Source organism: Centruroides vittatus, unplaced genomic scaffold (genome assembly GCF_030686945.1).
Source record: "Centruroides vittatus isolate TY-2023 unplaced genomic scaffold, ASM3068694v2 contig_7, whole genome shotgun sequence".
Lineage (NCBI taxonomy): Eukaryota > Metazoa > Arthropoda > Arachnida > Scorpiones > Buthidae > Centruroides > Centruroides vittatus.
The window spans coordinates 2,004,564-2,022,278 of NW_027122442.1; the positions used below are offsets into that span (position 1 = coordinate 2,004,564).

Sequence of the window (17,715 nt, forward strand, 5' to 3'; positions counted from 1 at the left end):
TCGTCGTTTACAAATATAATGGAAATACTGTGTCTTAAGGATAACGCGGTAAAACAATTCTAACAAGTTTCAATCATTGTCAAATAAAACGAGAAAGATACATGTATATTATGTTTTAATCTAACACTATCGGAAAAGCAAAGGAGATAAAAATGTGAGAATTCGAAAAATTATTTAAGTTAGTTTATCTCCGCATTTTATTACATTTAAATTTATTTTTAATGATTTTTCTCTCTTGGTATAAGTTACGCAAACATGGAATAAAAAGACGTAAATAGTAAACTATAAACGTAAAAATTATATTCTTGAGTATAAAAAACGATTTAAATTTATAACAGATCAAGCCAAACTTTGCTCATAAACATAACACGTAAAAAGTAAGTATATTTATTAGAATTTTACATTATTAAATCGTATCTGTTTATTGAAATATTCATAGAATATGTTAAGTTTTAATAAGTTTCAAAGAATTTTTCATGTTTTAATAGAAATAAAAACTATACTGTAGGTCGAAGGAAAAAATATTCTCTTGATAAGTGTCGAAAACTCGAGTTTTATCGAATCTGCAAGTGTTTAAAGGAGAAAAAGTAAGAGAAAAAGGAAAAAGTTTTGAAGAAATTCATTCGTCGTCGGTCTTGTTGCGTCGACTTCTTCGCTGCTGCAACTTCTCCTGAAGTCCTTGATTCATCCTCTCCTTTCTCATACTCCTAGTGCGATGAAGCTCCTGCATATCTTGCTCATGCTGTCGGCGCAATTCGTCCACTTTCCCTGTGAATATATGTTTTTGTTAACAATACGCATCGATAGAAAAATGTTTTAAACACTTAATTCGGAAACAACGAATTTCGAGTCTCCGACATAAAACTTCGGTACGTTTTTAATACTGTAATTAACCTCTTCGGCCATCTAGCCGACTATCAAAATACATTCATGGTCTTCGTTGCCAGGGCCGGTTCTGGTAAGTGTGCAGTACGTGCATAGGCCTATACACGGGGAAGCCAAATTCCTACGGAGACCGATAATGCACTTTAAAAAATAAATTTCAAATATAATTTAATATTATTTTAATATAGTGGTCGGCGATGAAATAGATTGATGTTTTATGACGACTGATATGGCTGTGCTTGGATATAAATAACCAAGCTCTGTTAATGTTAACGTCTTATGATTAAGTCTAATAAGGTTACACTTACACAACTCTTTGTAAATGGGTCTTTATTCCCGTTCCGTTAATCTTAAGGCAATACTTATACTATTGTTTTCAATTGTTGACGGAATCAAAAGGAATTTTAAATAAAGAGATGCCCACGAACGTTATTAATTTATATATTCATATTTAAATTAATTTTTATATTCACATATGTATATATATACTAAATAAGAAAAAAATTTTTTTTAATTAATTCTATTTTAATTTGCAAATTCTATTATATGGCGGCGTTAAAATATAACTTTGAACACAGGGGCCTGTTATCTGCCTGCATGTTTTATTTCTTTTGGTTGTTCTTGGTATGAAAACAGTTGTAATACGTCATCTAATGATTACTGTCTCCTTAAATTTTCTATTAGCTAGAAAATTTTTCCATTACATTTTTAAATGCACTCTTCATAATGTCTATTAATTGCGCGTACAATTTAAGGAGGAGAGGTGGTGTAGCCTCTCCATTGTGTACAATGGAGAGGCTACACGAGGCATTGTCTACGTGGTCTTTTTTAATGGCGTTGGTGGCATATGAATTTGTTCTTATAAGCCCACTAATTAGTCATGTGAAAAACTATCATTTAGAAAATATTTGCAGAGCTTTTTAAAGTCATTTCTTCAATGTCAAGAAGGTCCATTAACTAACTTACACGTAATTAAAAGAGATTTGTCAAAAGTACATCACTGTATACAACAGTATGGGAGGGAATCAAAAATGGCTCGAAAACTGTGCACGTAATTAATGGATGATCCTTTCCAAACATCAAGGTCACGTTATGTTTTTAATATATCCCAGTAACTAAGTGGAAGTGTTTTTCAGCGTAAATAAGACGTAAATAGTAAACTATAAACGTAAAAATTATATTCTTGAGTATAAAAAACGATTTAAATTTATAACAGATCAAGCCAAACTTTGCTCATAAACATAACACGTAAAAAGTGAAGTATATTTATTAGAATTTTAAACATCAAGGTCACGTTATGTTTTTAATATATCCCAGTAACTAAGTGGAAGTGTTTTTCAGCTACATTAATTTACACGATTGTCTGTGTTTTAAATAAAATGGTATTGCTGTTATGTTTCCATCAAAACCGAACAGAATATTTTCAATATCGGAAATTAAAATAGGGTGAAATCCTTCATTGTAATGTGTGATGAGAAATATCTGTAAGCATAATTCTAATGAAATTCATTTTCCTCCATCAAAAGAAATGACTATATCATAACTGCAATAAATGCCGACAATAAATGTTTGACTTACCGACCAATTGGTCTCGGTTCGGGGTGGTAGGCAACGTCAGAGGCGAAGGAGAAAGAGTAGCCGCAGATGGTGACAGATACATTTTTTTTTTCTTGGTTCCTATGAATTCCTCTTGCAACAATCTGAAAAAGAATATCTTATATTTCTAAATCGGCGAAAACTTCACTTGGAAAAAATACTTACCGTAAATTGAGCGCTGAAATGTTTCTGTAGCAATAGCGGCAAGAGTTAAAGGAATTTCTGTTATTGAAATTAATGCCCACGAGATTATGAAATCACGTGATTTTAGAGATCCAATTGGAGAGGAGAATATACATTCTTATTTGTTTCCGTTGGTAACATCGAAAACGAAACAGTATTTGCTGCGTGTGTGGAATACCCGCAGTGACGTAATCAGAGACAGAGTTGCCGGAATCCGAATTTGTTATATATAAAGAATGTGACAAAACCTCAAGATGGCGGCTGTAGGCCTTAGAAATACTTAGCTGCATTGTTGCCATCTTTCAGTATAATCTGTAAAAACAATTAAATGTATCTATAAAGACTAGTGAATAAAAATCAATTTCAGTAAAAATTGTATTGAGATTTTTATTTTTGGATAAGTAAGACGATGTTTGAAACTGAAATCTCATTAAAAAATCATCCAGAAACGACGCGTCATACACGCATTCCGTCAAATTCTATGGCAACTTCTTCGTAAACAAAAGCAATTACAGTCACGCAATTAGTTTCAAGTCGTGTAGCAACTAATTCATCGTCACAACAAATTTATTGCGACTATCAAACGTTGCTAAATGACACGTTTTAAAACAAACGTGACGCATCAATCGGTCGATAATTGTATAAGGTAACAGTTAAAAACAATTAAATAATTTTTTAATATGTGGTTTTAAACGTACGCTATTTGATGTGCCCATAACCATAATTTTTTATACTTAAAACGCTTTTTTTAGAACACTACAAGAAAAATTGATTTCATCAGCTTTATATTCAATTCGTGCTTCGTGGCATTTTTGATCATGTTTGCTGTTTTTATATCTTGTATTAGAATTTTATCAAAATCAAGTGATTATTTATTTTTAATAATTGCATCTAAAACTTCTGAAAATAGCAGAAAGTACCGAAATGTTCCGATAAATATCTGAATGCAATTAAGGAATAATAGCGATAGAGTAATCTGAAAATATCTAGAAAAGTTTTATTCGTAAACACGAGAAAACAAGAAAGTATGTAAAATGAAACGCATTAACCAAATATTGCGCTTTTTTAAAATCAAATTCAAAGCAAAATCCAAAAAACGGAGAAAACTCTCTTGGCACAATAGTTATGAATGACGCTAATATTTCGATGCAAGCTCATCCACGTATTGTTGGAATATGCGGGTTGTATTCTTGTATTTCAATTACAACGTGCACTTCAGGTTTTTCTACTTCAGCACTTATTGTGTTCACACAATGACACATTTTCATTATTCAGAATTTGAATAGTTTTAAGTAAATCAGTCTGGTCTCAATAATTTCATTATTGTGTCCCACTTGTTCTGTAAGTGTTTTAAAGTTGTTCTTGATGTTTCAAAATATTAAAACTATCTTAAGAATTTTCTTTATATTAATCCTATGCGTTTCCAGACAATCAATCCTCTGTCAATAAAAGAGCATGAAATAATTCTCACGAGAATGATTAATCTCAGATGAGAGAGGCGCAAAAATCATAGATACAAAGTACAGAACTGGCCTTTAGATACTATTAATAGTAATCACAATCTGCTCGGGCATTCGCGGTCTAAAGAACTCTGGAATTTCAAATTATAATTTATACTCAGATCAATCGATCAGTGGCGCGTCGTCCATGGAAGCTGTGGAAGCGCCGCTTCCCTTGTATTTTCTAAAATATAAATACATATTGTGCGATTATCTTCATATTTTAATGTACTTTGAATTAATTAATATTTTATTATTCCCGCGTTATGTATCTTATTACAAATTTCTATACAGGTGAAAAAAATGATAAGATTACTATTGTATATTCGAATATAAATCCCTGTCAGATGTCACGGCACGCGATACTGGATAATTTAATCTGACAATTAAAATTTTCACACAATCTATAATCCTAAGAAATATTTAGGGCCGAAATTAAAATATTTTTAACGACTAAGGTATTATTAGTATTTATTTTTGTGCAAATTAAATATTGTACAAACATTTATATACATGTAACAGAAAAAGTATAATGTACTGTACAGGGAAAAGCATATATTTTAAATTAAATAAATTAAAAATTGCAGCCCAACATTGTGACAATGTAACAATAAATAACTGCTCGTTGATCCATTGCTTCTCTAGAAGAGAAAGCAAGCTGCGTTCTTTGGTTGGCTGTGCTGAAATCAGTCACTTCTGTCCAAATAATGTTTAGAACTCATTACAATAAAGACACACCACACAGGAATTCCATATCCATATAAGCACAAAATCGTATTGCTCTTTACATAACTACATAAAGATGATGGACATGTTGAAGATTAACAGCCCCAACAATAAATCTGAAAATTTCTTTCTCTTAACCTTTTTACACATTACGGATAACTTGTAGCACATCAACTTCCCGAAACGATGCGAATTACATTCCTTCAGATGCTGTTTGTTTGTTTATTAAGTTATGGCAATGCAACACTTGGGCAATCTTCCTAGGGGATGCCTTCCAAGAGGTCTTTTTAAGGGTAATTGGCCCTATTTAGGTGTTATAAATATGGAAAACACGGAAACCTCCACGTCCTGGCAAGGCACAAACCCACGACCGAACTCCCAGTGTTCAGGGAACGGAACCATTTTGCCACTAATGGGCCACCTTCAGATGCTCTTTACTTTCCCAGCTGTTCTGTACATGTAACAAAGTATTGGAATTGTGTCAAATTTGACCCTCAGAGTTTTTTGCAAATTCCAGGTTTTGACATCTTTTGAACCAAGCTGGATGGCCAAGCTGTGAAAGTGGCAGCTTGCCACTCTGGGGGACCGGGGATCGAATCTGAACAGGTTGAAAATTCCCTGGAAATTTTTTGGGGATTGTCTGTCCAGATATGTTGGGCCCCATCCCTCACCACCGAGCCTACCCACTGGGGGCCTGTCCAAACCCATAATGGGCTTGCTAAAAGAGGTTCTTTCAGTGCTCACAGGGTGGAAAGAGTAAGAAAAGAGAGACCTCCTAAACCAGTCAAAAAATTCCATGGATGTGTGCGCGTTGGTGTCTATTCATATTTTGTTTAATATCAGGATGGGTGAAGATTAAGAAACAAAGTTTGGCACGATAGCTTGTATATAAGGGGCATTGATGCTATTAAATTTTGATTGTGAATGGTCAAGAGGATGGAGATATAGACGGTGGTCACAAGCCATATCTCATGTAGGATCGGACTTAATGATTTTGCTAGCATTTAGTTTTTTTTTTTTTTTTTATAAAACAAATCTCCATCATCAAAATTAAGTCTTTTGCTATTGTATAATAATTAAAAATTGATAAAGTTTATTTTTGATTAATAATACAGAAGTTAAATGTTCTTGAAACCATGTTTTTACTGTATATTGAGCACTGAACACAAGGTGTTTGATAAATAACACGGTCTTGTGTTCAATGCTCAATACAAAAGTTATTTTTAAAATAAAATCTCATAAAAGCTGGGAAAGGTAAGTGATGTGTTGCTAGATTTTTTAATCTACAGGTAGAGAAAATCTGCTAGTCAGATTAGGAGAATAAAATAGCTGCATTTTTGAGACGTCAAATGGCATGTTTTACTTCAAATTAAAACCCTAGATATAATTCATAGCATGTAAATAATTCATTGAACAGCAATATAACCAGTTTTTTATATTTTTATTTATTTTTTATATTTAATATATTTAGTAAATAAGCAAGAAAAACTAATAGACTTAATGTTTATAAGTCTGGACTAACTGTGGAAACTTTTTTGAGCTTTTCTAGTCTGTCCTTAATTTCATCAAAATGGAATGAAACAGTATTGCAAAGTCATAATGTACTGTAGTTATTTAACTGAAACAACCATTTCAATAAACCGTTTATAATATCATATGTAAAGTGCATGCCAATATTCAAAATATGTTTTCTCATCATTTCTTAATTTCATATCTGATAGTTTTTTGTTGTTGTGAAAAATTCAGTGGCCTTCTCAACTTACAAAATCAATCAAACTTTTAATTTTGCAATTCAATATTTTAATCTTGTGCCTGCCATAAACACATTGTGTACTGTATATGAATACATACCTATTCTATTAATTCTTTGTAAACTAATGTTTGTATGTGTTAAGTTAAATATAAAATTTTGTCACATTGATCCTGTAAGATGAAAATCTTATAACGAAGCAGCTAAACATTCTTAGAATAAAATAACTTTTCTCATGATTATTAAAACATAAAAATTTATTTAAAGTATTAAATACAAAGAGACTTAAAATACATTTAAATAAACTTTGTTATTTTTAATATCATCTTTAAAATGCTTTAATACATTTAATAACATTGTCAGAGGAAATGAACAAAAGAAGAACAGGTCTCTGATAATTTCCCTTTATGTACAAAGGCAACCCGTGTATCACATGACAATGACAAAATGCATCGTTTCCTGCCGATTACCAGATTATGATGATTCTTGAATGGCAAAAACAGGCAAACCATATATAACAGGAGCAGATCCAATGAGATGAGGCAGTTTACAAAAATTGCGAGCAGATGATACAGCATTTGCTATAGAAGTTCCTCCATTGCCTGTTTCTGTTTTGCAGAAGGTTGGCAACCAAGAACGTAATAGAGCTTCGGTGAATCTGTCTATGTCTTTGTCAGTGATGTCCCATAAATTAGCAACCACACAAGGACTACAAAGAGTGTTTTGTTAGTCAAGAACTACATTATATGTGAAACCCAAAACAACTTACCTTCCTCCTAACCAATATTGCAATGTCACTCCAGTTGGTTCTAGATGAGGACCATAGACTTTTAATTTTCCACTACTGCAACCCATTAGAATAGTGACGGCTTGACACTTCAACCTCTCAATGCTTTCCCCCGCCAAATAAACTCTTCCAGTTCCATGCCCACAATATCTAAAGAATTACAAATAATTTGTTACTTATTTTGTTCTAAGTCAAGAAACTAAAAATAAATGTGTATTACATAAATAATTCGTGATCAGTAATGGCAAACGAGAATTCTTGTTGAGTAGGTGCTCTGCCGACGATGCCATGCCAACCTTTCTCTTGCTTAAACATATCTTGAAATTTCTTTTGAGTATCAGGAATGTCATTACTAGGATTGAGGATGTAAAATGTATTGTGAGTGTCCACACCTTTTCTAAAGATGCAGTCAGGATAAAGACTGTAAGAAGCCAACTGTGTGTGGAGTAAACTTAGAGAAGGGACACGACAAACAGGATGGTGACGCAATAAGGGAATATTCTCCCAGGGCAAGATTTGCACTCTCTAAAAAAATAATTAAGTTACAAAAGTCATAATGTATAATTTAAAAGATTTAATTATTCTTACTTTATCTAAGATTAAAATCACTGGTGCTCGCTGGACTCTACCAAAATTTAACTCCACAATACATTTCTTGATGTGCTTTACCAACTTCTTGCAACTTTTGTGGTTTGTATTACATTTAAATAGAAGACCAAGAGCATTTAATAACTGAATGTCATCAAGAGATGATGCAGAATCCAATAAAACCTAAAATAATTCAACATATTAACGTTTTAAACTTAAATTTATATATACTGCATATGCACTTTAACAAACCTCCAATAAGAGATAATCTGTGCAAACAAGATTTAATTTGTTGGCTTCTGCTAGAATTGAAGATAATGATAGTTTTAAATTTTCCTTATAACTACTATCTGTGGGTACTCCTAGAAATATTCCTTTCCAATAATTCAACCAAACATTTTCCATACTTTCAGTTAAAACCTAGAAAATATAATTTTAAATTGTGTTATTGAAATTATTGACAGTATTTTCACATAATAGTTACAAATCACAGTTTATTATAGTACAAAATCTCATAAATTATGCTTGGAAAATTATTGATTTTTCATTTATCTGAATGAAAAATTAATGATACGATCTAAGAAAGTTGATAAGATTGTAAATTGTGAAAAAGATGATTCAAAAGCTATTTAGAGTATGTCAGTCAGAATCAATCAGAATTTCCATTAATTGTAGTCTTATTTATTTACTTCACTTACTTAATATAGTCAGCTTTTATCAGTATAAACAAGTTCAAGAATAATTACAATTAGTAGATTCTACTGTATATAAATCAAAACTAATTTTCTCATTATTTTCATAAATTAAACGTGGCCAATAACTGTACCAATTACTCTAGGTGTCTAATGTATATATTCCTTTCCATAAAATAAAGAAAAGCATTAAAAAATTTTTTAAAGTTTACAATAAACAAAATTTAAACCTTCATCTGATAATCTAAATCACGACGAATCATCCACCAAACTTTAGCATCCTTTTTCTGCATTGTAGCGGCACTTTCTCTTAATATTTTATTAAATTCTGGTAAAAAATTATTTTCAAACTGTAAAAATGAAAAACAAGCAATTATTTTTATTGTACATTTAAAATCTGTGTATGAAAAATCTATGCTAAATATTACCACAATATCTTCTTTAGGTTCTATTGTTACTGTGATGGGAACAGAATCTGATTGGAAGCGAGTTACTAATAGAACTGGAGGACTGACTTTATCTGAATTTATATTTAATTCACATGGAACTGTATTTACTTGCACAACAGACCAATCTATCAAGATAATTTTGTTAGCATAAATATATAATTTCCTAATGCAAATAAATAAATAAATATAAATATATATCACACACAACTTATGTATGTATCAATACTAGTTTTGAAAAAATTTTTTATTACTAACATTAAATATTTAAATTTTCTCTCTTAGTTCATTGCATGCTTTGATTTGATACAAGAATTGATTAGAACAACTTTATATCCAGAAAAAGTATTTCTTCTTGAATGTCGTATTACAAAAAATGAAATTGAACATAAGAGAATCAAATAAAACAATAAGTTAGTTTTAAAGATCCATATTATTAATAAAAAAGTTTTATATCTAGTTTAAAATTTTAAACATTTATTTGAATAAATATACAGTAGATATGTATATATGTGGAGAGAGAGAACTTTTCATAATACAAAGTATTCATTACATAACATTTTACATATATAAATAATAAACATCTCTAAGCCCGATGAGTATATAATTGATTACCAACGATTGCCTTAAATATCAGGCTATAATCTGGCTAATTAAATAATTGATATAAAGTGATTTGTTACTAGAGGTAGACATTAGGTGCCATCTCTTAACTAAATTAATAATTATAATTTAAATAAATTATTAAATAAATTTAGAACCTTCTGGAATAAAAGAACTGTCCCGGGGGGCTTGAACCCACAACATCTCCATAATATTTAAGGCAATCACTGGTAATTAATTATATACTCATTGGGCTTAGAAATGTTTATATATATATATATATACACACCTCGCCGGGTAATGCGTTAGCTGGCTGAGTGCCGTTGTGGAGATGTTCTTAGGCCATGGATGTAGAAGTCATCCCCAGCCAGGGTCGTATTTAACCAAGTAAGGTTATATCTAAATTAATATACCTCTGGAAGCAAAGACTCGCTCGGGTCTGGGTGGCATAACTGGCAAGCATACCTCACAGCAAGTGGAGGTTATGGGTTCAAGCCCCCCGGGTCAGTTCTTTTATTCCAGAAGGTTCTAAATTTATTTAATAATTTATTTAAATTATAATTATTAATTTAGTTAAGAGATGGCACGTAACGTCTACCTCTAGTAACAAATTACTTTATATCAATCATTTAATTAGCCAGATTAGAGCCTGATATTTAAAGCAATCATTGGTAATTAATTACAACTTTTTACTATAGATATTTTCAGTAATGAAAATTAAAACTTAAATTAAACAATACAAGATTCAGTTTAAAAAAAAAACAATTACCTTTTGGAATAGAACCAATTATATTTTGTATTTTTTCTTTTTCTTTAAGTTCGAATTTGTTTCTAAAATTTAACAAGTCTCTCTTTACATTAGCCAACTGATATTCATCATCTTCAACTTTATAGCTATTGGAAGTATTCCCATTTCCAAGATTTTCATTCTTACTAATAAAATGAACATTTTTAAAAACAATTGAAATAATCCAATAAATTTTAAAATGACTGATATGCATTATTTTTAAAACAAAATGTAAATACATACTTGATCTTTTTGGTCAAAGTAATTAATGCTTGATGCTTTAAAGTTAATGCAACACTCTCGGAGATGTAATAAGCAACATCAAACTTCTTGTCATCCTGACAAGTGTTTTCCTATTTTCAATTAATATTAAATATATGATTAACAATAGCAGATTTAATTTAAAATTTTTATACGATACAGTTAATAATTACTTGAAATATTTATAAGCAAAGCAAAATAACTTGACAAAAGCTTTTAAATAACAATAATAATAAAAACATTTACATTACATTTCATATTGAAAAAATTTTAATAATAAAATTATAATATATAAAAATTTCTTATTATATTTTTTCTATTTAAATAATTAATTAGTAAATTTGGTTTATATTATTTTTTAAATGTTGTTAGAAAATGTCTATATTTATGTCAAATAATATCATGTAAAGTCATATAAAACCTTAACTGTTTAAAAACTTACCAGATATTTAGTAAGCAATGCCATCAATATACACATGTTAGAGTAAAGTGGGCAAACTGGATAATGACTTATTACTTCAAGAGCATGTTTTAATTCCAAAGCCAAATCTTCTAATTTCACATCTAAAAAAAAAACTAGCTTAATAAAAATATATAAATTACACAGTGCTTTTGATCAAAAATATTTTAATAATTCAGAGGTCAAGAATAAATTTGACAAATTCCTAACAAGTTTGATAAATTCTTGATTAGAATAAATTTATTCTTGACAGGACCAAAAATGCCCAAAGTATATTTGATTGAACTAATAAATCAATTGAGAATGCTGATTTAATAATCTAAGAAACTTTTCAAAATCAGCATCCTCAATAATAAAATCCTGTCATGAATAGCTGGATAAATTGTATGCACGATATTAAAATATCAAGTAAAAAGTAAATACTTTCAAAATAGTTTGTCAAAAATAAGGGGCCGTCCATAAATTATGTAAGGTATTTTGGGGTGGATGGGGGTCAAGGATTTCTAATGATTTCTTACTCAGCGTTAGGGGGGGTAATAGATCTCGTCTTACGTAATATTCTTATTTATATTTTTTGATCTCATTGAGTGGTTGAGTTTTGAATTCGGCTTTAATTTAGCGGTTTCTGTTAAGAACACTCGTACTAACGCCATCTCGTGTGACATGATAGAATAATAACACTAGCAGACTCACTCTCTACACATATTTTATCATGAAAGAAAGGTCGTGTGGTGGTTTCTCTCTCGTTTTTTTTTTTTTTTTATTAGAATAAGGGTACCACTCCTACAGGTGTATAACACTAAAAATACATGATACAAAGTAAACAAAAAATTAATATTCGGCTTTTAGTGAAAACTAAAATGTAAGACTAGAAATTAGAAATTACAGTAGTCTTTTCTTCCGTATTTTTGAACAAAATTGTAAAAAGCATCAAACAGTGGTTTCTGAACAAGCTTATCAAGTAGATATGGCCACCTGATAAAAAGCATAAAGATTTATAATTTCAGAATAAGTCTATCTTGATCTTAAATTGGACAATTATAGATCATATGGTTGACGGTGTCTAGGTTTTCTGTAGAGCAAAAGCAAGAGGCAGTTTTTGCCCAGTTATACATCGCCAGGTGGCTTCTAAAATTATCATACTCAATAAGTAGTTGAACAGTAGCAAACGTTAAATCTCTAAGTGGTGATGAGAACCTATATTCAACACCAGAAAAATAAACTCTTGTTATTCTACCAATTTTACTGCTCAACCATTGTTGTTTCCACTTTTGCATAGCGTTGTCATGAATATAATTTTTAAGGCTGCTGCGTGAGAGAGGGATGCGAGTGTAGTCCAGTCAGTGTCCTTTGCAGCTGACTTAGTCTCAAAGTTGGCTTTTTCATTTCCTGGTATGCCAAAATGGCCAGAAACAAATATAAAACTTATCTTATTAACGAGATTTTTAATATGGTGCTGGATATATGTGATTTTATTGCTATTGCAATTGGGATTTAATAGAGCTTTTAGGACAGACTGAGAATCGCTGTAAATGTTGATAGACCGAGGTTTGTTTGGTAGTGAAGTAGCCCACTAAACAGCTTGGTAGACAGCGTCATCTTCAGCTTGATATGTGGAGGTATCTGTACCTTCTAACATATTTTGGGCAAAATATGTCTGTTTGGAGGAAGATACAGATACTTGAGCAGACATGAAGGGGCTTTTGGTCCCATCTGTGTAGATATTAATGTCTGCATGGTTATCCATAGAGGAAGCAGACGATACCAAATGTACCCTGGGGATAAACTTGTTTATAGGGTGATGATCAGAGATAGTAGGGTAATTGCAATGTGTTAGCAAATGAACAGCTGTAGATAGGAGTAGACCATTGTTGAGCGTTGATGTTTGTAGTTCTGATGTAGTAGTTTAGAACCTTTTCTACAATACATAGTGGCAAAGAAAGGAACTCTGCTAGAATCAGTGAGGATTAGTAGAAATATTTCTGCAGCACTTTGAAATTCTGATGGCATACTATCTTTGAAGAGAGAGTACTTTACTTGCTACTGAATTTTTACATATACTAACCTACCGTAACTTAGGACAAACCTAACCAGATGATTAAAGCTAGCAAACCCTAATCTAATTTAACTTATCATATCCTAACCGGAAACTAAGCTAAAAGTCCCTAATGTAACTTACAATTAGGACTAACCGAATTTAGACTGAAAAAGACAGAAAATAAGGATTAAAATACAAAGTTAAAAGGCAGCTGTATACTGACAGTTAAAACAAAGCAAGAGAAAGCTAATTGCCATCTGTGCCCCTGGAGTGAATGCTCTCAAGAGCCCTACTAAGGGATATGAATACGAGTAGATGATGGAACATTGTATGTGTGTGTATGAGTTGGTGCGGTTGCAAAGCAAGTTGTACCCTTCAAGAATAGGACCATAGAAGACGACAGCTAGACTTGCCATTATCCAGGCAAAGATCCCCAAATATAAAGAGTTTTTGACTAGATACGCCATACAGAACGCCAGTACGCCTCTCCAGCTATAGAGGACATCATCTCTCTGGCAGAGGTGTTTTGTATTTTGTCAGAATACTTGTAAACTCTCTCTCTCTCTCTCTTCTTAAACATGGATAGAACAGGAACAATTTTCCTAGAAGCTTGCGAGCTATGTACTTATCTGTTTAGTTGTGTAGATTTAGTGGTGTATTTCATATTTAGCTTGTAGTCGAATATTTAGATATATTAATCTTTTGTTATATTTGTTAAACAGCCTTCCTGTCTTAATCGAACTTTGGATACCCTATCGACTTCCTCATTGCGATTTCCACTCGACAAACGAATCAACCCTCCTATTAAGCCATCCAGTGACAACATGAGCGGTTTTTTGCCAAACCGTTGAGGATTAAGAGGTCTTTGAAGAACCACATCTCCTACTAGCCCCCGGTGCTTCACAAAACATTTCATTCTAGAAATTAAATTAAATTCCATCTTTGAACAGAGTCAGATAGACCATACATAAATGTGATATCTTTTTCTTCTTGAAAAAACGATAAATATACAGATCAACATACAAAATCTTCATAAATTGGATTTTCATAATTCTGCAGCAAATAATTTTTTTACCAATGTAGTTTTGCCAGATTGTGAAAGTCCAATAATTACACAAGTACTTGGATGTTTAAAATACATATCAATCAATCTTATCAAATTTAGAAAATTTATAGTATTTCAATCCAGAAGTTATTTCCTTCAACATTAATAAATTTTTTTTATTCTTTTCTATTTAAATTTCATTCATATCACCTGCACACTGCTTGAACAAACTGTTTAATTTGTTACCTACTTCAATAATTCTGCAGTCTTCCTCAACAATTACAAAACCAAATTTTCTTTCTCTTTCTAAATATCTTTGACTTTAAAACAACATAAGATAATAGGAAAATTGTTGGGAATATAAAAAAAGTCATTTTCCGAATCAATAAAAGCATCCAGAGATTTGTACAAACGATGAGAAACAGAATAATTTCTATACTCGCCATAAGTAATCACAAAACCACTCACCTTCGTGATTACAGCTTTAAAATAAAAACTGATTCTCTTTAAAAAATAACGTAATTTATATAAAATTCCAACCAATCATATTTCTTAAAATTATACATATCCATAAATTACGTAAGGGCGATTTTGGCCATTCTAGACCTCCACCCACGCCTGTGCAAGGAACTCTGCTAGTATCAGAGAGGCATTAGTAGAAACAGTTCTGCAGCACTTCAAAATTCTGATGGCAAACTGTCTTTGAAGAGAGAGTAATTTACTTGCTAATGAATTTTTACTAGTTCCATGACCCCATCTAGAGGCAATGTAAAGTAAGTAGTATTGGTTGTATTGCCCCATTATATAGAGCTTTACAAGCTCTATGATTTAGTCCCCAGGTGCACCTAGCACATTTTAGCAGCATGTAGTTTATTTTCTTGGCCTTAGCCAAGATGTAGTCAATATGGCAACGGAAAGTAGTTTCTCTCTATTCTTTCTTGTTTTATTTTGTATGATGTTTCTGTTTACACGTGCACTAGCCAGTCGATCTGTCAAAGTTTTTGTGTCCTTTTGTGAAAATTAAAATTAATATAAAAATGAATATTATGACGTTGATTAATGATAATAATAATGAAAAGATTGTTAATAATTAAAAAATAAAGTTCTTAAAATAAATTGTTCATTCGAATTCATTAAATTTTTATATTTTTAAATTTGTTCACATAAAGTCATTATAAATAATAGTACATATTAATTAACTAATTAATTATCATATATTTTGGACCTAAGATTTTTAGGGTTTCATAAAAAAAATTGTTTTTTGTTAAAATCTTTCTATAAAATCATGCCTAAATATTAAGTAAGATAGGGAAGGGGGGATCAAAGAAAATATTACGGTTCCTTACACAGGGGTGGGTAGGGGTCTAGAATGGCCAAAATCGCCCTTATGTAATTTATGGACGGCCCCTAATAGTCCGATAATAGAAGAATCTGTTAAATAAATTTTTACTAAAAATAATGGGATTAACAAATGAATGACAGATTGTAAAGAATATACCAAGAACCATGTTAAAATAACCATCAGAATATCCCTAGATTCCAGCATCAGCTTTACGTGTTAATAAATCATATACTCATTTTTGCCTCCAATATAGACTGAAATTCCAGCAGAGTGGGAGAAAACCCATCAGAATCTCAAACACATTTTCCAAAATCATAGATATATTTTCAGTAATGACAAAGCGAATTTTCAAGCTGCCAATAATAAAACAGTCTGGCAATTTTTGAAAAAAATTCTAAGCTATTACCAGGTAATAGAACTGGTGATTATGATCTCATACAGTAGTTAACATAATGTGCATCCCATAAATATAAAAGCTAAACTAATTATCATATAACAAAACCAATTTAATTTTGAGGTAGTTACAACTAATAAATAAACATACTAAAAAATCATGTAATTATATTGTTTAACAACTTAACAATAAATTAATTTAAATCAAAATCACATTTCTTGCTGTCCCAAAAATATAAAGGCAGGTTCAGTTTTCTAACAATAGAGGTCATATGGTACTACAGTATAACTACCACGTATTTCAAATGTTTATTTCTGTTACGTATTGATGTAAATGAATTGTTTTTCATCATGGGACGTGTAAAACCCTTAACAGACGTTTAAAAAGACAAGATTTCAGCTTTAAAATATGAAAATCACTCAGCAATAGCAATTGCAAGTAAAATTAATCGTTCTCCAACTGTAATTGACATTTTCATAAATCTTGGTGACAAATATGGACATAAGAAATCAACAGGTTGACCTACAAAAGCTTACAAATATAGGAAAATGCAGTATTTTGAGGGAAATCAAAAGCAACCAAACATCTTTACGAAAACTAGCATCAAAACCAGAGCTTAATGTATCAAAATCTACAATTAGAAAATTTGTTAGTAGTCAGCATCTCATTTATAAGAAGAAAAAGCTTACACCATCACTAACCCTTACTATGAGCAAAAGTGCTTGCAGTCAGCATGGGAAAAAATGAGATGGAAGCTCCCCATCTGGAGTGATGAGAAGAAACTTAATTTTAATGGAACAGATGGTTAGACTTGTTATTGGCATGATTTGAGGGGTGAGGAAGAAATATTTTCAAAATGGCAGCAAGGTGATGGTATGAGGTGGGTTTAGTTGGTTTGGAAAGACAAATATTGCATTCTCCAGTGGCTGAATGAATGCAAATCATTATCAAGACATGCTAGAAAGTTATCTTTTGCCTTGAGCTGATGTAATTGCTGGAAATCATTGGTTTTTCTAACAAGATCCACACAGTTAAATCAACTTACAGATGGTTTTTAAGTAATGGGGTCCTAGTTATTGATTGGCCAGCTCATTCCCCAGATTTGAATCCAATGGAAAACCTCTAGGGAATCTTAGCTAGAGCTGTATATGCTGATGGGTGCCAATATAACAGTGTAGATCAGTTAAAACATGCATTTAATATCCATTGGAAAAAAAATAACTGCAATAGTCCTTCAAAAACTTATACAATCAATGTCAGACTGTATACAAGGTTACAATGAAAAAAGGGAAGTGTATTGGTTATTAGTTGATTATTATTAAAGATTTGTAACAATACTTTCTATTGTTCTAGTAATTTTTTATTATGCCTTTATATTTTTGGGACAGCAAGTAATGTGATTTTGATTTAAATTAATTTATTGTTAAGTTGTTAAACAATATAATTACATGATTTTTTAGTTTTGTTATATGATCGTTAGTTTAGCTTTTATCTGCATAACAAGTTGTGTCATTATATTTACAGGAAGCATCTTAAATCTAATAGAAGTAGACAGTCAATTGTCAAAAGCAGTTAAGGCATAAGTCTATCAACTCTGAAGAACCAGGAATCAAATCTGTGCAGGAAAAATTCC

General features: G+C 31.2%; 1 protein-coding gene and 1 long non-coding RNA gene across 2 annotated transcripts in view; both read right to left on the reverse strand.

Moving 5' to 3' along the window:
• Positions 1-436: 436 nt before the first annotated feature.
• Positions 437-2,720, reverse strand: LOC136980429 (uncharacterized). Its single transcript, XR_010881552.1, has 3 exons — positions 2,647-2,720; positions 2,464-2,585; positions 437-768 (listed from the first exon to the last, which is right to left on the reverse strand). It is a non-coding gene; the product is annotated as an uncharacterized lncRNA (long non-coding RNA).
• Positions 2,721-6,930: 4,210 nt separating this feature from the next.
• The window catches only part of Sse (separase), a 45,110-nt gene continuing 34,325 nt past the window's right edge, over positions 6,931-17,715 (reverse strand). Inside the window, exons 16-25 of the mRNA XM_067276563.1 lie at positions 11,246-11,367; positions 10,786-10,895; positions 10,525-10,688; positions 9,135-9,280; positions 8,937-9,056; positions 8,267-8,434; positions 8,015-8,197; positions 7,647-7,951; positions 7,409-7,576; positions 6,931-7,348 (exon numbers count right to left, since the gene is read on the reverse strand). Of these exons, the coding sequence (XP_067132664.1) occupies positions 7,114-7,348; positions 7,409-7,576; positions 7,647-7,951; positions 8,015-8,197; positions 8,267-8,434; positions 8,937-9,056; positions 9,135-9,280; positions 10,525-10,688; positions 10,786-10,895; positions 11,246-11,367 (1,721 nt within the window). The 3' untranslated portion in view covers positions 6,931-7,113. The remainder of the gene's footprint in view (positions 7,349-7,408; positions 7,577-7,646; positions 7,952-8,014; positions 8,198-8,266; positions 8,435-8,936; positions 9,057-9,134; positions 9,281-10,524; positions 10,689-10,785; positions 10,896-11,245; positions 11,368-17,715) is intronic.